This window comes from Mandrillus leucophaeus, unplaced genomic scaffold, assembly GCF_000951045.1.
Source record: "Mandrillus leucophaeus isolate KB7577 unplaced genomic scaffold, Mleu.le_1.0 Scaffold191, whole genome shotgun sequence".
Taxonomy (NCBI): domain Eukaryota; kingdom Metazoa; phylum Chordata; class Mammalia; order Primates; family Cercopithecidae; genus Mandrillus; species Mandrillus leucophaeus.
In genome coordinates, this window is record NW_012101932.1 from 324,673 (window position 1) to 346,907 (window position 22,235).

At 37.5% G+C, this 22,235-nt stretch overlaps 1 protein-coding gene across 1 annotated transcript in view; it reads right to left on the reverse strand.

Annotated features, from left to right (window-relative positions):
• The window catches only part of SLC25A31 (solute carrier family 25 (mitochondrial carrier; adenine nucleotide translocator), member 31), a 32,758-nt gene extending 14,200 nt beyond the window's left edge, over positions 1-18,558 (reverse strand). Inside the window, exons 1-2 of the mRNA XM_011978236.1 lie at positions 18,167-18,558; positions 4,602-4,729 (exon numbers count right to left, since the gene is read on the reverse strand). Of these exons, the coding sequence (XP_011833626.1) occupies positions 4,602-4,729; positions 18,167-18,398 (360 nt within the window). The 5' untranslated portion in view covers positions 18,399-18,558. The remainder of the gene's footprint in view (positions 1-4,601; positions 4,730-18,166) is intronic.
• Between the last annotated feature and the right edge of the window lie 3,677 nt (positions 18,559-22,235).

The window sequence follows — 22,235 nt, forward strand, 5'->3', positions numbered from 1 at the left end:
CTCCACAGCCATGTGGAATTGCAAATCCAATTAAATCTCTTTTTCTCCCCAGTCTCAGGTATGTCTTTATCAGCAGCATGAAAATGGACTAATACACTAATCATCAGATAAATGCATATTAAAAGCACAATGAGATACCATCTCACACTAGTCAAAAAGGCTATTAAAAGGTCATAAAATAATAGATGTCAGTCCTGTGCAAAAAAGGGAATGCTTATACATTGTTGGTGGGAATGTAAATTAGTTCAACCCCCACGGAAAACAGTATGGAAATATCTCAAAGAACTAAAAATAGAACTACTATGCAATCCTATTACTGGCTATCTATCCAAAAGAAGAGAAATTGTTGTATCAAAAAGACAGCTGAACTTGTATGTTTATCTTAGCACGAATCACAATAACAAAGTCATAGAATCAACCTAAGTGCCCATCAACGGTTGACTGGATAAAGAAAATGTGGTATATATATACACCATGGAATACCATGCAGCTTTATAAAAAGAATGAAATAATGTCCTTGGCAGCAACATGGATGCAGCTGGAGGACATTATCCTAAGTGAATTAATACAGAAACAAAAAATCAAATACTGCATGTTCTCACTTGTAAGTGGGAGCTAAACAGGGGGTACATGTGGACATAAAGGTAGAAACAATAGACACTGGCAACTCTAAAAGTAGGGAGGAAAGGGGGGAAGGGTTAAAAAGCTACCTGTTGGGTAGTATGTTGACTATTTGGTTGATGGGTTCAACAGATGCCCAAACCCCAGCATTACACAATATGCCCATGAAACAAACGTGCATGTATCCCCTGAATCAATTATTTTAAAATTTTCTTCCTTTCTATTGCTGAGTAATATCCCATGATGTGATTTACCATAGTTTAACCATTTGCCTACTGAAGGACATCTGAGTTGTTTCTAGATTTTGCCTATTGCAAGAAAAGCTGCTATTGAACATTGTGTACACTGGTTTTTGTATAAACATAAATTTTCATTTCTTCAGGATAAATTCCCACCCAAAAGTGTAAACATGCATCATATGGTGGGTGCATGTAGTTTCTAAGAAATCGCCATACTTTTTTCCAGAGTGGCAATGTCATTTCACATTCCACCAGCAATGTAAGAGTGATTTGGTTTCTCTGCACTGTGACCAATTTGGTGTTGTCATTATTGTAGGTATTTAGTGATATCTTACTGTGTTGTATCAATGACTTAAAAATTTTTTAGGTACAATGGCTAAAAGTATCAATGACTTAAAAATTTTTTTAGTTGACAATTGCATATATTTATGGGGTACAATGTGGAATTTTGATATATATTTATATTGTTGAGTGCCAAGCTAATTAACATATATATCGCATACTTAAATTTTTGTGGTGAGAACATTTAAAACCTACTCTTTTAGCAATTTTGAAATATACATTATTATTGACTACAGTCTTATGGTGTACAACAGAGCCCTAAAACTTATTCCTCCTGTCTAAATGAAATTTTGTACCCTTTGAGCAACATCTCCCCATTCCTCATCTCCCGACCCTCCATCCACCCCAGAAACTACCAGTCTACTTTGCTTCTATGAGATCAACATTTTAAAATTCCATATATAAGTGGGATGTACAAAAGTCAATAGCAGTATTTGTCTTTCTGCACCTGGCTTACTTCACTTAGCTGGTTATTCCACGTCACAAATGACAGAATTTCTGTCTTCTATAAGGCTGAATAATATTCCACTGAATACATACATTTTCTTTATCTATTCATCTGCTCGTGGACACTTAGGTTGCTTCCATATCCTAGCTATCGTGAATAATGCTGCAATAAACAAGACTGCAGATTGTGCAGATCTCTCTTCATCATGCTGATTTCAACTCATTTGGATATATAACCCAGTAGTGGGACTGCTGAATACTGTGGGAGTTCTATTTTTAGTTTTTTTTTTTGAGACGGGGTCTTGCTCTGTCACCAGGCTGGAGTGCAATGGCACGATCTCGGCTCACTGCAACCTCCACCACCTGGGTTCAAGCGATTCTCCTGCCTCAGCCTCTCTAGTAGCTAGGATTACAGGAATGCACCACCACGCCAAGCAATTTACAGATTCAATGCTATTCCTATCAAATTACCAATGTCATTCTTCACAGAACTAGAAAAAACCATTTAAAAATTCATATGTAACCAAAAAAGAGCCCGAATGGCCAAGGCAATCCTAAGCAAAAAGAATGAAGCTAGAGGTATCATTTTACCTAACTTCGAACTATAGAACTGGGCTAAAGTAACCAAAACAGCATGGTACTAAGGCCAATGGAACAGAATAGAGAGCCCAGAAATAAAACTGCATACCTACAGTCATTTAATCTTTGACAAAGCTGACAAAAACAAGTAATGAGGAAAGGACTCCTTATTCAATATATAGTGGTGGGCTAGCCATATACGGAAGATTAAAGTTGGACTCCTTCCTTACACTATATATAAAAATCAACTCAAGATGGATTAAAGACTTAAATGTAAAACCCAAAACTAAAAAAACCATGGAAGACAACCCAGGCAATATCATCCTTGACATAGGAATGGGCAAAGATTTCATGAAAAAGACACCAAAAGCAACTGCAACAAAAGCAAAAATTGACAAATAGGATCTAAACTTAAGAGCTTCTGCAAAGTAAAAGAAACTATTAACAGAGTAAACAGACAACCTACAGAATGGGAGAAAATATTTGCAAACTGACAATGGTCTACTAACTAGCATCTACAAGGAACTTAAAAAAAATTTGCAACAGAAAAACAACCCCACTAAAAAGTGGGCAAAGGACGTGAACAGACACTTTTTTAAAAAAGACATACACATGGCCAACAACCATATGAAAAAGGCTCAGTATCACTGATCATCAGAAAAATGCAAATCAAAACCACAATGTGATACTGTCTCATGGTCAGAATGGCTACTATTAAAAAGTCAAAAAATAATAGATGGCGAGGTTGTGGAGAAAAGGGAACACTTATATACTGTTGGTGGGAGTGTAAATTAGTTGGACCATTGTGGAAAGCAGTATAGTGATTCCTCAAAGAGCTAAAAACAGAAGTATCATTACTGGGTATATACCCAGAGTAACATAAATCATTCTACTATAAAGACACATGTATGCGAATGTTCATTGTAGCGCTACTCACAATAGCAAAAACCTGGAATCAACTTAAGTGCCCACAAATGGCAGATTGGATAAAGAAAATGTGGTACATATATAACATGCAATACTATGCAGCCATAAAAAAAAAATCATATCTTTTGTGGGAACATGAACAGAGCTGGAGGCTATTATCCTTAGCAAACTAATGCAGGAACAGAAAACCAAATACTACATGTTCTCACTTATAAGTGGGAGCTAAATGATGAGAACTTATGAATACAAAGAAGGAAAAAAACAGATATTGGGATCTACTTTAGGGTGGGGGGTGGGAGGATGGAGAGATGCAAGAAAAATAACTATTGGGTGCTAGGCTTAATACTTGAGTGATGAAATTATCTGTACAAAAAACCCCTGTGACACGAGTTTACCTATAAAGCAAACCTTGACATGTACCCCCAAACCTAAAATAAAAGTAAAAAAACCTCATGTAGCTACATAAGATCCAAATCTTAAACCTTCCAATTCTAAGTCTAGGGAATTTTCCTGGTTACCTTTCTACCTGCGTCCCCTCACCCCGCCCCACCACCCTGGCCAAAGCGCAAAGCATTCAATGAACAACTTAATAAAATAGAACTGTGAAAAAAGGGAATACAGAGCATAAAAGGAAATTTAATGAAGCAGCAACAAAGAAATGTTCTACAAAGACTTGCTTTTAAAAAACCTTCTAAGATAGCTTAGTTGGCTGAGGCAGGAGTGGGAGGTGAGGAATGACAGGGAGAAAAAGACAAAAGATGAGGGGGAACGGAGATTTTGTAAGAGTGAGGGGAAGATCTCGGGAGTAATGTAGATAGTATAGTGTATTGGATACAACCAAACAAATAGAAATCAGAATAAATGACATGTAGTTTATATGAGTAGGAAAGTTTGAAATTGAGATTTTGTAACCAAGGGAGTAATTACTTTGAAAACCAAAAATTATCCTTGCAATAAAAAGAATTCTCTAGTTTAAATTTATCATTTTCCAGTTTTGCTCAATTTGGACTTCCTATATGCTTTAATCTCACCTAAATATATCTTTATTCTCAAAGAAGAAATAATTTACTTCTTCAGGATATAAATTACCTCAGTAATAGGAACTACGTACTTGTTGATTTCTTTCTGTGCTTAAAATAAGCAGACAAAATGCTGTGTTTCCCCAGTGCAAAACAGTGATAAGATGAAATTACATTAAGTGTAATATTTATTGAAAAAATACTGCCTTGAGACAAAAGATCCCTTACGATTTTTGTAACAATACACACATTATTTTTTCCCACTACTTGAGCACCTTCCCCCTAAATAAAACATTACAGTTAAGACAAATCTAACCATTTTAAAGAAAATTGTAGAGACAGTGAAATCTATTTACATTGGATAGGAAATTTATATTGGATGGAAAATTTCTATATTGCAAGGAAAAAGTAAAAAAAATATAATTACCTGTTTTTCTTTATTAACTCCAGACATGAACAGCTGCTTGTATTTGTCCTTAAATGCAAAGTTTAGAGCTTGTGTTGGAAAATACCGAATAACATTTGCCAAATTGCCACGCCAAAAACTGAAGAAACCTATAGAAGGAAACATACAAATACATAAACCTACATTGTATTATTATTGAACAATTGCCATAGTTTTAACAAATTTAGCGATATGAACTATCTAAAACATACTCTTTCTTATGAGAAAAAGTTTTCTAAAATGTGTGTCTCCATTAAAAAATAAAAAGGTAGTGTTAACTCTATTGCACCCCATTCCATTTTTAAAAAAATTTCAAATAAAGAGCTTTGAATACCTAAAAACTAACGGAAAGTGGTATCAGTTGAATATAGGGCTCTTTACTAGCAGAAAAACAGAGCTCAGTAGTATTTGTCAAAGGCTAGTAACGCTTAGGCTCACTCCCAATTCTTGATGTACAACACCTATGGTGGTAAGGCTGTTATACAAATGAGTATGACAGAATAAATCCACTTACTGATTTGTACATATACTTATGAGAATGAGAACAGGATAAAAGAATCTAAAGTGCCCTTATCTTTATGATCTGGAACCATTTTTGAATGGGTGTTAAAACTTATCCAGAAAAGGGATCCATTTCAATTCTAGGCAGTTTCTAGACAACTGAGGAAGAGATTGGAAGAAATCTTTGAGGCCTGTAATCTCCCTACCTGAATTCTCCAGGGACTGACCAACCTTGGGGAATATAATTCATTGTGTACCCCTTAAAATTCAGGACTATCCTTATGATATAGAGCTGCCCTAGAGCATGGCAGGCTAGCTCTTCAATAGCCTTGGTTGTTTTCACTAGATTACAAATTGTAAAATGCTTTGGCCTTGCTGTTCTGAACAGGATACCTCTAGCACCAGTTTGGAGAATACCCAGAATCAGTCTTTTAAAAATAAAGATTCAGAAGAAAATAATCTCAGTTAACTGGGGTAGTGCTCAGAATTGAACAAAGTTAGATTAGGTAAGTACATAGAGGGAAAGATACTTATTTGTTAAATAAGTAACATTAACCCTGTGGGAAAAAGTTAAGAATCTTGGTGAACCCAAGGCTGAATATAAAGTGACTGCACAAAAACAATTCAGAAGCATATTTAATGGCAAAGAAATAATCTGACTCCAACAGCTGACTCCATCTTTACTCAGGTATTCAACATGTGATGGTAACAACTACTACTTACTGAGCATTCACTATACGAACCAGTCACTGGCAAAAAATTTACATGTATATCATTTAATCAATTATGCTTATTATGTAGGTTCTCTAACAGCACCCATTTTAAGTATATACAAAGTGAAACTTTAAAAAGTTTAAAAACTAGGCTAGGTACAGTGGCTCACGCCTGTAATTCCAGCACTTTGGGAGGTCAAAATGGTAGGACTGCTTCAGTTCAAGAATTCAAGACCAGCCTGGGCAACACTGTAAGACCGCATCTCTACAAAAAATTAAAAAAATAAATTAGCCATGTGCAGTGGCACATGCCTGTAGTTCCAACTACTCAGGAGGCTGAAGTAGGAGGATTTCTTGAGCTGAGGATGTAGAGGCCGCAGTGAGCTATGATCACACAACCACATTCCAGCATGGGTGACAGAATGAGAACCTGTCTTTAAAACAAAAAAAAAAAAAAAAAAAGAAAAGAAAAAAGAAAAACTGTCTGAGGATTACTAGCCAAACAAGATTTAAAATCAGGCTTTCTGTCTGACTCCAAAACTCTACTCTAGGCCTGGATTTCTGGAGAAACAAATCACAGAAAAGTTCTAAAATTATTATAATAGATGCTTTATTAAAAAAGAAACTGCTCTAACAATTTTTGAACAGGAAGATAATTAAAAAGTTCACAAATACGTGGAAATTAAACAACATGCTCTTAACAACCAATGGGTCAAAGAAGAAATGAATAGGAAAATTAAATCTTGGGATAAAACTGAAACACAACATACCAACACTTACAGATGCATCAAAAGCAGTTAAGAGAGAAGTTTATAGCAATAAATGCATGTGTATAAAGAAGAAAGATCTCAAATAACCTAATATTATACCACAAGGAGCTAGAAAAAGAACAAACTAAGTCCAAAGTTAGAAGAAGGAGAGAAATAATAAAAAATAGTGTTACCGAAATGCCAAGGGTTTAGTCTAGGTCCTGCTGCTCATTGCACAGAAAGTCAATCACAGAGACGATGCGTATTACCAGGGAAGAAGGCTTTTTTGGGTGCTGTGTCTGAGGAGAACAGATCAATCTCAAATCCATCTCTTTCACACACTAAAATTAGGAGTTTATATAGCAGAAAATAAATGCAACTATGTGTGGGAAAGCAAGAATTAGGGAGGAATAAGAAGAATGACTTGGTCAACAAGTAATCAATCAGGCAATCATGACAGGTGAGGGGTCAGTGTCTCAATGTCCAGATGTGGTGATCTGGTAAGTTTCTGTTCCTTGATACTATCTGGGAGGCCCAAAGGTTGTTTTCCTGAGAAAGGAACTCAGATATGACAAATACGAGTTTCTCAAGTTTTAAGACTGAGAAGGTCAATTTCTTGGTTTATTAATGATAAACACTAAACATCAGTTCCATGGGCCAATTGAGCTGGTTTCAATGGCAGAAATAAATGAAATAGAGACTATAAAAAGTAATAGAGAAATATCAATCAAATTAAGAGTTTATTTTTTTCAGATCCAGTGCTGGTTGGTATTTTATTAGAAGAAGATAAACAAAAGTGACAAACCTCTAGCTAGACTTAAGAAAAAAAGAGAGGAGACTCATGTAAGTAAAATTATAAGTGAAAGAAGATACATTACCACTAATACTACAGTAATACAAAGGGTCATAAGAGATTACTATGAACAATTATATACCAAGAAATTAAATAATATAGATGAAACTGATAAATTTATAGAAACATAATCTACCAAGTCTGAATCATGAATAAATATTTGAACAAACAATAACTGAATCAGTAATCACAAACTTAACAATAAAGAAAAGCCCAGGATCTGATGATTTCACAGCTGAATTCTGCTAAATTCTTTTTACAAGGTCAACATTACCCTGGTACCAAAGCCAACCAAAATACTACAAGAAAAGAAAATTGCAGGCCAATATTCCAATGAACAAACATGCAGAAATCCTCAACAAAATACTACCAAATTGAATTCAATATAGTGATAAAAGGATCATTCACCACAACCAAGTGGGATTTATCCTTGGGATGCAAGGATGGCTCAACATGCACAAATTGGTAAATGTGATATACCACATTAACAGAATGAAGGACAAAAACCATATGAGCATCTCAAAAAATGCTGAAGAAGCATTTGACAGAATTTATCTTTACCTAATAAAAACTTTCAACAACTTAGGTATAGAAGCAATGTACTATAACACAGTAAATGTCATATATGACAAGCTCACAGATAATATCATACTCTGTGGAGAAAAGCTGAAAACTTTCTTCTGAGATCAGGAATAAGACAAGGCGATCCACTTTTGCACTTTGTTTCAATATAGTACCTTAAGTTCTAGCCAGAGTAATTAGAAAAAAAAAAAAAAAAAGAAAGAAAAGTATCCAAATTGAAAAGAAGTTAAACTGTCTCTGTTTGCAGATGACATGATCTTACATACAGAAAACTCTAAATATGCCAACAAACTATTAGACTAATAATTCAGTAAAGTTTCAGGGTATAAAATCAACACAGAAAAATCAATCACGTTTCTATATACTAACAATGAACTACCTGAAAAAGTAATAAAACAATATCATTCACAATAGCATAAACAAAACATTAGTAATAAATTTAACCAAAGAGGTGACAGATCTGTATGCCAAAAAGTTTTTAAAAATTGATGAAAGAAACCAAAGAGATCTCCAGGCATCTGGAGCACCCACTCATCTAGATGAGCAGCCTGAGCCACTCTACCCTTTCTGTGCAGAGATTGTGGTGCCGTGGGACCCTCTCTGCTCCATACACAGTCAGATCTCCAGGCATTCAAAGAATCTGCTCACCTGCATTGGCAGCCTGAGTCACCCCACCCTTCCTTTGCAGAGATCTGTGTGGAGGGGGCTTTCTCAGCTTCACACTCAGGCAGGCAGAGCACCTACTTGCCATGATCAGCAGTCTGAGCTGCCCCATCTTTCCTGAGCAGACATTGTGGTGAAGTGGGGCTGTCTCTGCTCCACAACCAGGCAGATTTCCAGGCATTCTGACCATCTGCTCACCTGAATCATCAGCCTGGCCCATCCTTTCTCCCAGTAAATAAGGGTTAAGTATATATGTAGCTGTGTTTGCCTCAGTTGACTTAGCTGTACATGCCATCTACTGGCCTGTAGGTGGGATCCCACAGCCCATAGAAGAAGAAAAAATCCTACCTGCATTAAAATGACTACAAAAATTGGAAGCACTAGTGTCCCCAGATGAGAAGGAACAGGGCAAGAAATCGGGCACCACAAAAAAATGTGAATGTAATAACACTACCAAAGGATCACACTAGCTGTCAAGCAATGGTTTCTAGCCAAAATGGAAACTCAGAAATGACTAAGAATTCAAAGCATGAATTGCAAGGAAGCTCTCAACAAGATCCAGAAGACCGTTGAAAATAGACACAAACTTCTAAAGTAATCTGGGAAATGAAAGAAGAGATAAACATCTTCAAAAGAAATCAATCAGATCTTATGGAATTGAAAAGCTTACTTAAGAAATTTCAAAATACAATTAAAAAATTATCAATTGACTGGACCAAGCAGAAGAAAGAAATGCAGAGCTTGAAGACTGGTCTTTTTTAACTAACCCAGTTAGACAAAAATACAGAAAAAAAGAATTTTAATAAATGAACAAAGTCTTTGAGAAATATAAGATTATGTAAAGCAGCCAAATCTACAAGATACTGGCATTCCTGAGAGAGAAAAAGAAAAAGCAAACAATCCAAAAAACATATTTGATGAAATACTTCAAGAAAATTTCCCTAATCTTTGTCCAGATATGAGAAATCCAGAGAACACCTGTGAGATACTGGACAAAATGAACATCACCAAGGCATATAGTCACCAGAATGTCCAAGGTCAACACTAAAGAAAAAATCTTAAGGAGAGCTAAAGGAAAAGGTCAGATCATGTACAAAGAGAAACCCATCAAGCTAACAGTAGCCTTCTCAGCAGAAACATTATAAGCCAGGAGAGATTGGGGTCCTATTTTCAGCATTCTTAAAGAAAAATTCAAACCAAGAATATCATATCACACCAAACTAAATTTTATACATGAAGAATAGATAAAATCTTACCCAGGCAAGCAAGTGCTAAGAGAATTTGGTTACCACCAGACCAGGTGACAAGAGATCCTTAAGGGAGCTCTACATATGGAAAGGAAAGAAAAATATCCGCTACCACAAAAACACTATTAAGAACATAGCCAAGAGACCCTAGAAAGCAACTACACAATATAAAATACAAAGAAACCAGCTAACAAATTCACAATATGATCAAAACCTCACATATCAAATATTAACCTTCAATGTAAACATCTAACCAGCCCATTTAAAAGGTACAGAGGGACAAGTTGGATAAAAAACAAGATGCATCTGTCTGCTGTCTTCAAGAGACCAATCTCACATGTAACGACACCCACAGGCTCAAAGTAAAGGGTTGGAAAAGGATCATGCAAATAAAAAACAAAAAGGAGCAGGGATCATTATTCTTATATGAGATATAACAGAGTTTAAACCAGCAAAAATAAAAAGGACAAAGATGTGCATTACATAATGAAAAAGGTTCAATTCAACAAGAAGATTTAACTATCCTAAATATATACATACCCAACATTTGGACCACTCAGATTTATAAAACAAGTACTTCTACACTTACAAAAAGACTTAGCCAGTCACACAATAAGAGCGGGGGACTTTAACACCCCACCAACAGCATCAGACCATCAAGGCAGAAAATGAACAAACAAATAAAATTCCACACTTGACCATTCGAACCTAACAGACATCTACAGAATACTCCACCCATCAACCAGAGAATTACATTCTTCTCTTCTACACATGGAACATACTCCAAGATTGACCACATGCTAAGCCATAAAGCAAGTCTCTATAAATACACAAAATTTAAATTATACCAACCATACTCTCAGACCACAACAGAATAAAAATAGAAGTCAATATCAAGAAGATATCTCAAAACCATAAATTATATGGAAATTAAACAATTTCAGCCAGGCATGGTGGCTCACACCTATAATCGTAGCACTTTGGGAGGCTGAGCTAGGTAGATTGCCTGAGCTTAATTTGAGACCAGCCTGGGCAACACGCTGAAATCTATCTCTACTAAAATACAAAAAATTAGCTGGGTGTGGGGGTGCACGTCTGTAGTCTCAGCTACTCAGGAGGCTGAGGAATGAGAAATGCTTAAATCCGGGGTGGGACTCGCTTGACCCTGGGAGGCCAAGGCTGCACTGAGCTGTGATTGTGCCACCACACTTCAGCCTGGGGGACAGAGTGAGACCCTGTCCAAAAAAAAAAAAAATTGAAATCAGCTGTTTAAAGGAAAAAACTAATAATCTGGCTCTTTTGAAGCCTATTTTACACATCACTTTTTAACTATTAATGGTCACTTTGGAAATGGCCAATTCAGCTGACTGGTATGAGATATTATGGGTTTCAGACTAGGAGTTATTAGTTATAATTCTGTAATTATGATTATATTGCTGAGTATATAAAAATGAGCATCATATATAATAGTAGTACAAGCCAGGCATGGTGGCTCATGCCTATAACCCCAATGACTTGGAAGGCTGAAGAGGAAGAACTGTTTGAGGCCAGAAGTTTGAGACCAGCCTGAGTAACACAGTGAGACCCTGTCTCTAAAAAAAACAAACCCCAAACAAACTTAGCTGCCATGGTGGCATGGCCTGTGTTCCCTGCTACTGAGGAGGCTGAGGTGGGAGTTCTTGAACACCAAAACTCCAGGCTGCAGTTGAGTCACGATTGTGCCCTGCAGTCCGGCCTGGGCGATGGAGCAGGACCCTATCTAAAAAAAAAAAGTAGTAGAAAGGTTTGTAACTTTGACTAGTGTACTGAACATAAACAGAAGGTTTTAATGATAAAGACATCTGGAAACTAACATGAAACCATGATGACAGAGTGTCAGATTTATGACTAAAGAGGTTTGCTAGAGTTGGCTGAAGAATGTGTTCCTTCGAGAAAAATTGTATTTGCACGAATAAAACCATTTATATCAAAAGAAATGTCAATATCTCAATGAAAATTTACAAACAAATCCCTAGAAGTGTAATAGGAAAACTGTTAAAGTAGTACAGCGGCAATTCTTAATGGGTTGGACCAGAAAAAATATAAAATCTCACATACATAAAATAGTTTTAAACAGATGTCACAGAATTCTTGAATTCCCTGAAGCTCCAGGTGTCAGGTTAAGAACTCATGTTTTAACCTCTTTTGCCATAGATCACACTAAAACATCTTATTCTTATTTCCTTCTTTGCCCCTGCTGTACCTTGCTGTTAGAAACTCCAATGTCCCTGCTAAGAGTACAACGCAGGAGGAGCCCCTAAGTAAAATTCTGAATGCATTTCTAACTATATTTGGGAGTCAGGTTTCAGCATTTTAATTCAACTCTACTTAGATATGCTATGTACTACATAGGTTCCAGTTCCCTTGGATAGATTACAAAATCTACTCTATGTGTAATGCAAGTTTATCCCAAATTATTTCATTTACAAATGAACATCTGGAATACATGTTTACAAATTCAGGAACACACACATACACATTAGTTACAATTACTTGAGCACTAACTATGGTATAGACACACGTTGAATATTTTACATGCATTATCTTAATTCTCACAACTACCATATCAGATAGGTATAGTTATTATACCAGTATACCGCTGAGGAAACTGGGGCTGAGAAAGGTTAAATAAAAACTGTTCAAAGTTACAAGGTATGGGAAAGGCTGAGACTTGGTTCTAGGTCCATTTAACTCCAGGTCTAGTGTTACTGCACTTCTAATGCCGCTATATAAAAATCCATTTTGGATAAAACAGTACTTTTTGGTTAGAATAAAACAAGGTTAAAGCAGAAGTGATACAATGGCAGGAATGTTTTGACTCTCTAGTCATACAGAATAAATGGATGGTTTCCTAATATAGATCACAAAATTGGTACAGAAATATATAGTGATGTTGACCTCTTTCTCTGTTAAAAGTAAAAATAAATAAATAAAAGTTTAAAAGTTTCTGACCTAATTCCTAAGAAAAAAATTTCTTCGATATTTAAAAAGGATGAGAAAAACCTGCTCTGAACCTAGTTTTGAACAAATAAATAAGAATTGAAATAAAAGGGACAGGAAAAAGTTACTGGGCCATTTATTGGCTGGCCTTGCCAAGAACAAGAACGTTAGGCATATTTGGATACATAGTCTAAACCGACTTTTTTTTTTTTGCAGAGAAGGTTCAACATCTTTTGATGATATGCCTATCAGTTAAAAAAAAGTCTGCATGACTTCCAAATAGTATACATTAATAAATTATATACCTTTGCAACTATACTACTATATTATGTACATCTGTAAAACACACCCAAAATATAAATTAAAGAATGAGACAAAGATTTTTCATTTAAAAACTTTTATTTGGTACCTCCTCCACAGCAGACATTTTGTGCCTGCTGGAGATAGCACTAGGAACAATGTTCCTGATCTTACGGAGCTTACATCTTAAGAGGGAGGGACCAGGGAGATAGGTAGCAAATAACTGTCTGTTAGCAATAAAAAACTGTAAAGAAAAAAACAATATATGAAGATTGGAAATAATAAAAGGCTATTTTGATAGCGTTGTTAGGGAAACTTGAATGTTAGATGATACTAGAGCAAAGTTAAATATTTATTTAAAAGATGAAAAACAATATTTTCAAATATCTTGCTAATTACGATGTTTTCACACCATCATTTGCTATTATCTCAAGGCATTGCTAGGGTGAGGTTCATTTTTAAGAACAGTATATAGGAATCTATATTTCAAATACTCTTCTTGTCTCAGGTCCAATTAGACTGTCATTGTTTCTACACTGAATATAATCTGAATGATGAAATAATACGCCATTTCTTGGAGTAAATGGCATCAGCTATGTCTTTTTCTTGTGGTTCATCATTTGATACTGGTGTTATCCTTGATTTGGTTTTCATGGCAGAATCTTTTTCAAAGTTTTGTCCATGTTTTGAGGATTTAGTTAAAACCTGATAACAGAATCTATAAATTCACTTAATTGGGCAAACATAACCAATAATATATTCTTGAGGAAGGGTGCTTGTCATTCCCTCTACCCTGTATAACTCCCACTCGTTTTTTCAGGATCCCTTAACGTCCTGTGATATGTAACTGACATTGGGCCCAAGCATAGGTGACAATGCCAATTTATATATTAAATATCAGTAAAATTTATTTTGTATTTTACTTAAAGTACATATAAGTAAAATACCTAATATTTTCTTCCCATACTCCAAAATAGCATCTTCAAGATGGACCATAGGATATTAAAAAAACTCACTGTTCTAAGTCTTCAGAAAAATGGGTTTGGGAAACGCTTAGATGAAAGCTGATAAACTCATGACATGAGCTCCTAAAAGAGAAGAGTTCTGATAGGCTTGTAACAATGAGACTGTATGGATCTTTTTTTTTTTTTTTTTTTTTTTTTTGAGACAGTCTTGCTCTGTCACCCAGGCTGGAGTGCAGTGGCACAGTCTTGGCTCACTGAAGCCTGTGCCTCCCAGGTTCAAGTGATTCTTGTGCTTCAGCTTCCCAGGTAACTGGGACTACAGGTATGCGCCACCATGCCCAGCTAATTTTTGTATTTTTAGTAGAGATGGGGTTTCACCATCTCGGCCAGGCTGATCTTGAACTCCTGGCCTCAAGTGATCTGCCCACCTCTGCCTCCCAAAGTGCTGGGATTACAGGCATGAGCCACCACACCCAGAAGATCAGTTCTTTAAAAGGCTACACTTACAATATACTAATAAGACAGTTTCTTTGATTAAACACATATTTACATATGCATATTTTGCTCAGTGAAAAACCAAAATGTTAACTATGGTGACTTTAGCAGTGATGTTATTTTTTTTTTGCTTCTTTGTATTTGCTAATTTTCTACAATAATTATGCATTATTTGCATAATAAAGGTTTAAACAGCGTTAAATAGAAGTACACATACAAAGCTGGAAGGTGATAGAACCAACTAAAGAATATAATAAATCTTTAAGAATAACATAAGGATAAATCCAGAAGTTTTCATAAGCCAAGAAAAGCTTATAAAAGTGTCAAAACACACTCAAAGCAATATTTAAAGCTATACTCAAGGCAAGAATACAGAGATCTATCCTTGTAATGGAAAGAAAGCAGAGATAAGGTAAGAAACTAGAGAGCACCTATATGTGAATTCTGAGTTCATGTCTCTTCCTCCAGCTCATTTCACATTGCCTAAAGAAAGGACAAGTTGTGAATAAAATTAGAGAAAACATAAAAACAATCTTCAGAACACTTGAGACGGGCATGTGCCTTGACTTTCAAAGAAGAAAGAGAAGGCAAATTGCAAGAAATTTATGTTTTAAAATAAGTAAGTTGGTAGGTCATGACCATACCAAAATATGTCAAGCTTGCTTCTACTTTTAAATAATAATTTGTAATTAACTGCATATTGACATTTTGAAATATGTCAAATAAGTACGTGTACAAGTACACATACAATCATCATAGATTCAATAGCTACAAACACAGATGATATAGGTTGAGCACCACTAATCCAAAAATCCAAAATTCTCCAAAATCTGAAACTTTTTGAGCACTGACATGATGGGCACAGGAAATGCTTATTAGAGCATTTTGGATTTTAAATTAGGGATGCTCATCTGGTAAATATGCGAATATTCTAAAATCTGAAAAAATAAAAAAATCCAAAACTTTTGGTCCCAAGCTTTTCGGATACTCAACCTGTATAAATGACCAAATACTATAAGCAGAGTTGCTGACATGAGTTTTTGCAACCATGAACAATTCTTAGTAAACTTCTGAAGAGAAGAAAGTACAATCTTTCCTCTACTTCCTTATATGGTAGCTGCATTACTGGAATCAGTGTATACTAAAACCATGCCCCAGACAATGTGTGTTTATAAGGAAATCAGAGTTAAGTTATTTCTAGGCTTAGAGAATCATAAACATGTTTCACTGCTACACAAATATGCAAGGGGAGATCTAAAAGTCATTCAGGTTGCAGGATACACTGTGTATGACTGGCTGGGATATAACAGCAGGATGTTTGACATCCCTGGCCCTTGCCTTTCATATCATTGTAATGTACGATTACAACCCTCTATCTTTGTGCTAAAGAAAAAAAATTGCCCCACAAGTTTCCAAAATTGCCTCTAGATGGCAATAGTATCCTTGTTGTAAATTACTGATCTCTTAGCATAGGATACACCATGGTACCTTCATAAAGCTTTATATATAACAAAAAACATCTTCAAGTTCTACTTAATGATGCTCTCATCTTGGAAGGTAAAGAAAGCAGGGACCAGGATAAATTTGAGAATGACATGAACTTACAAGAGCCATACTGAATATGTTTAGGTTTAAATATTGTGAAAAACATTTAAAATATAAAATAAATTAGCACTAGTCAGCCCTAACTGATCAGAATACTTCATTTTACCTGACAAAATATTTAAAGCAGAAAAGCCAATAACAGGCCCCTACTTCTCTTCAGAAGTCTTAGAATATAAATGAAGAAGAGACAGGTTCCTTGCTTTTCCTGAAAAAATCTCAGGCGAAATGAGAAGCTTGCTTCAATTAAATGAAAGAGTGAAGAGAGGCAAACTATGAAAGATCCGAGCTTAGCTCCCAGACGATGCATTAAGTTTCTACCCCTTACACCATATACTCCATGCCACAGGTCTGGAAGTTGTAACCACATCCCTAGCATTCCCAGGGACAAGGTGCTTTTTTGAATGGGACATTATCTGGCCCTAGAACAGGACTAAAAGAAAGGTCTGCGCTGGAGTTGAAGCCACTTCATTTCTTGTTGAGAATACACAATAAATAGGTCTATTTCTTTTTAAAAGATCATACAGATTTTTCTATTAAACCCAACTATATGGGTGGATTATAAAAAATATCTGATAAACTTATCCCTTTAGCTAACTTGGGAGCCATTTTGCAGCTATGGCTCACAAGCACTTTTGTTATTTATTCCTTTAAATCATTCCAATATTAATAGAAAAAACTCATGATGAACAAAAATGAAATTTTAAATAAGGACAGCACTTGATGCAAAAAGAAAAGCTGGTACTACTGATCCCATCTTTGTTTTAAACTTGTATATATTGTGTTGGTTATGAATTTTTTTTGCATGACTTGATTTTTTAAAAGATTGTATTAAAATAGTTCAAAGGTTTTTTTTTTTTTTTTTTTCTGTTTTTAGGAGTGGAGGTTTAACAGACAAAATAAAGAGAAAAGAGAACAGCTCTCTCTCTAGTGAAAGAAAGGGGCTCCGAAAAGGGAAGGACCCTAAAGTTTTGTTTTTTTGAGACAGGGTCTCACTCCGTCATCCAGTCTGGAGTGAGGTGGCGCCATCTGGGCTCCCTGAAACCCCCGCATCGTGTCCCCCAAGTAGTTGGGACTACACGCGTGCGCCACCACGCCCGGCTAATTTTTGTATATTTAGTAGAGACGGGGTTTCAACATGTTAGCCAGGCTCGTCTAGAACTCTTGAGCTCGAGTTCAAGTGATTTGCCCGCCTCGGCCTTCCAAAGTGCTAGGATTATAGGCGCGAGCCACCGCACCTGGCCTTAAAATACTTTTTATCTTGATGACTAAGGGGGTGTGTGTGTGTGTTTTAGCGTCCCCTTGAATTTTGGGCAGAACGAAGTGCCTCCTTGGTCTTCAGTAGTTCAAGAATAAGCAGAACCTCTTTTCACTAATAGGTTTCAGAGTACTGGGAGGCCCCAGTGCTTCCATATTTGTACTTCTCTTAGACGTACTATTTCAACAAATACACATACAGTTTTTGAGACAAGGTCTCGCTCTGTTGCCAACGCTGGAGCATAGTGGGGTGATTATACCAACAAATATTTAAGCAACTTACAACACTAGTTATAGCAGAGTGCCTAAGGGCATCTCCCTCAATCCTGGGAGGTCAACCACTTTCCTTCTGGACCTGGTACAGGTGCACCAAGGAGTAAATCGCGCTGCAGCAGATTAGATAAAGATAAGGCAGTGGTTTCCCCTGTACCAGGACTTGGTCAGGACCAAGGCAGCCCTGGAAAAGCAGAACCTGTTAGGTTCAGAAACTAAATTCTGGAAGGGTAAGAAGCAAATTCATTACCGACAGCTGTAACCATGGTTGTGGGGCCCACAATCGTGCCCCTCCCAGCCACCCCTCTTCTCTGGGAAGCTGATGGGGGCGCCGGGAGAGGCTGACGGGGCGGCCTGCCTTTACGCACCCTGCTCGCGAGGAATCCGCACCAGGCAGTCCACCATGCCTTTGTACCGCGCCTCCGGGCTGATCTGCTTCGACGACGCCTGCACTTGCAGCAGCAGCTTCACCCGCTCGATGGGCGCCACCGCTGTCTTGGACACAGCTGCCGCGACTCCACCGGCCAGAAGGTCCTTCCCGAAAGACGAGGCGTCAAACAGCCGCTTTTCTGCCTTCTTCTTCGGAGGCTCACGATGCATGATGGAGAAGGATATAAAAACCGGCAGCAGTGGCTAAAAATGAGTGTGGGAGCGACGATGAAGGGAAGCTGAAAACCGCTGTAGCATCGTCCTGGCGAGAAAGTGGCTCGTGGGACGCTGGGAGAGCTGCGCGCCGGCGTGGGGCGTTCGGAAAAGCTGCGCAGGCGCTCCAACGGCCTCCAGCCACTAGGCGCCTGACAGGTGGCGCCTGACACGTGATGCCTGGCACGTGACTCCTGACACGTGGCTTCTGGATGCGCGGTGATGCCTGCGCACTTCTACTAGCGGAGCCTGGGCTTTCTGATGAGGGAGGGGTCCGGAGGCGGTGAGCACCGAGCAGGAAAAGTGAGTGGAGGAACCCAGGAGAGCCAGTTCTGTATGAAGAAATTTAGTAGCTGAGACTAGGCCAGAGCAGTCAACCAGCGGTGTGAGATTAACAGAATTTAGTTTTTTATTTTAATTTTTTATTTGTTTATTTTTTTTTTGAGACATAGTCACCCAGGCTGGAGTGCAGTGGCGCCATCTCGGCTCACTGCAGCCTCCTCTTGCTGGGTTCTTGCCATTCTCCTGGCTCAGCCTCCAGAGTAGGTGGGACTACAGGCACCCGCCACCACACCAGGCTAATTATTTTGTATTTTTAGTAGAGACGGGGTTTCACCTTGTTAGCCAGGATAGTCTCGATCTCCTGACCTTGTGAGCCACCCGCCTCGGCCTCCCAAAGTGCTGGGATTACAGGCGTGAGCCACCGGCCAGAATTTAGTTTAGTTACCAGTATTATCCCCTTCATTTTCTTAATCGTTTTAATCTGTTATGTTCTCTTTGACCAGAGATGGTTCCTTTGACCTTTCTTGGTATCTTAAAAAAGACAGTCTTATTTGTAGTGTGATTCAAGTAATGTTCCCCTTAAATTTCTCCCTATGTGCCTGTTAATCCTTCAAATTCCCTTGGAAATTGCTTTAATCCGTTCTTTTAATTAAGCAGGGATCCTTTGTCTAGTCACTTTCTGTGTCATTTTGCTGATTGTGCCCCCATAGCATAATACATGTTCTTCTTTTTCATATTGTATTTAAATTGATAATATCCAGAGCAGTGGTTCTCAATCCAGACTGCACATTCAAAGGGATGAGTGGTGTTTTGTTTTGTTTTTCAAATTGATGCTTGGGATTAGGCCCTGCCCATTAAATCAGGACGTCTAGAAGTGAGGCCTGGCATCAGTATTTAAATTCTCCAGGTAATTCTAATGTTTGAAGTAATACTAATTCTAGGGTTGAGGGCCAATGACCTATCTAGAAGAGTAGTTCACAAACTTTTCGACTGTGGGACCCCTCTTTATTCACTGAAAAATTATTGCAGGCCAGGTACCAGTAATCCCAAAACTTTGGGCCAAGTCCAGCCTGGGCAACATAGTGAGACCCCTCCTTTACAAAAAAAAAAAAAAAAAAAAAAAAAAAAAAAATAAGCTGGGCATGGCTGCACAAGCCTGTAGTCCTAAGTACAGCTACTCAGGAGGCTGAGACAGGAGGATTGCTTGATCCCAGGAGTTGGAGGCTGCGTGAGCTATGATCTCACCACTGCACTCCAGCCTGGGCAACAGAGCAGGGCCCTGTCTCTTAAAAAAAATTATTGAAGACACAATGAACCTTCTGTTTTTGTTATGTATATTGGCATTTACCACTCAGAAATTAAAACACAATTTAAAAACATTTAATTTATTTAAAATAAAAATAATCCATTACAGGATAGTATAAGTAAGACTTTTAAATAAAAAATGTAGTAGAAAAATAGTATTGTTTTATATTTTTGAATCTCTAATGTATGGCTTAATAAAAGGCAGCTAGATTCACATTACTGCTTTTGCATTCAGTCTGTTGCAATATCACATATGTAGCCACTGAAAACTCCAGTTTATTCAGGACAGAATGAAAGTGAAAAAGGCAAATAATAGTATCGTTTAAGAAAATACCTTTGACCTCACGGTGTTCCTGTCTCCGTGACACAGAGGGGTTTTCCACACTGCACTTTGAGAACTCATTTAGAGGCGGTTGGCAGATTTAGGTTTGACTTCTTTTGGCAAAAATACTCAGTAGAGGTACATCTAGCCTGTACATAACATTTGTCTTTTTCTTCTACCTCACTTTTTTCACTTAATATATCGTGGAGATCCTTCTATAATAACATTTAATATATCCCTTTTTACAGCTTGTTTGGTGGTTTTAAATAAATGGAGATCCCATCTTATCACCTCTTACTCTGTAGGACCTGCAGAGCCTTACAACACGTCTATAAAATGTGAGATGAGTTTTTAGCTTTTTTTGAATGTTAGGTTCTAATTTTTCCTTTGTCTTAAGTGTGTTATAACCCTTCTACTAGTACTTGTCACTAGTAAAAAACCATTTAGGTCAGGATTCCAGACCAGGAATGTTGTCAATATTTTGATTACTTCACATAAAATCAATTGGCAAGTCCTACTGATATCATATGTTTGGTGCTACTTCCTTTCCATGGTGGCTTATTCAACTTTTTTTTGAGACAGAGTCTCGCTCTGTTGCCCAGGCTGGAATTCAGTGGTGCAATATTGGCTCACTGAAACCCGGGTTTCAAGCAATTCTCCTGCCTCCGCCTCCCAAATAGCTGGGATTATAGGCATCTACCGTAACACCCAGCTAAGTTTTGTATTTTTAGTGGAGACAGGGTTTCACCGTGTTGGCCAAGCTGGTCTCAAACTCCTGACCTCAAGTGATCCATCCGCCTTGGCCTCCCAAAGTGCTGGGATTACAGGCGTGAGCTACCGCACCCGACCGGCTTATTCAGCTCTTAACTGGGTTTTTCAACTCAAATCTCTGTCTCTCTCTTTCACACGCAGCAGCCAGGTTAATGTGTCTAAAGTATTAATTAATTCCTAGGCTTAAACAAAACAAAGTCTTTCCATTGCATTGACTTCAAAATCTTTTGTCAAATTCATTGTAAATTCAATAAACAATTGGCTTTTTATTAGCAAACATCTGAAAAATGAAAGGTTTCATTCTCCTTCAAGGGAATTTGAAGCATTATCAGGCACATAGGGAGAAATTTAAGGGGGAAATTACTTGAATCACTACAGGTAAGAGTGTCTTTTTAAGATGCCAAGAAAGGTCAAAGGAACCATCTCCGAGGACAGAAAGGAAGTGCTCTGCGGCTCCCCAGGGCAATTTTCTCTTTCTACCCTCCTCTAACATTTGATTTGATAGTTGCCAATGTTTATATCATATTCCTTTATGATATCAAACTTATTTCTGACATGTATGCATCGGTAGAAGACAGACAAAAGTGAAAGTATCAACTTAGAAATGTAGCTTTGTAACCTTTTAAAAAACTTTTTGTTGAAACGGGGTCTCACTCTGCACCCAGACTGAAGTGCAATGGCAAGATCATGGCACACTGAAGCCTTGAAGTCCTGGTCTCATGTGATTCTCCCACCTCAGCTTCCCAAGAAGCTAGGACTACAGGCAAAGACACCATATCCAGCTAATTTTTAAAATTTTTTGTGGAGATGGGGTCTCCCTATCAAGACAAACCCAAGCTTGTCTTGAACTCATGGACTCAAGCATTCCTTCCGCCTCAGCCTTTCAAAGTGCTGGGATTACAGTAGTAAGCCACTGTGCCCAATAGCTTTTTAACCTTGTTAAGAGCACTAAATCAACTCTTCAATAGGTCGGAGCTGAAAATGAGTAATTTACTGCATTGATTTTACTTACTGGTAAGGGAAGGAAAAAAAATTCTAGTGATTTATGTTAATATTAAAAGTGTAGTCTCTGGACCTTTGTTCTGTTCACTTTGCTCTCCGGAGAAACCAGCATG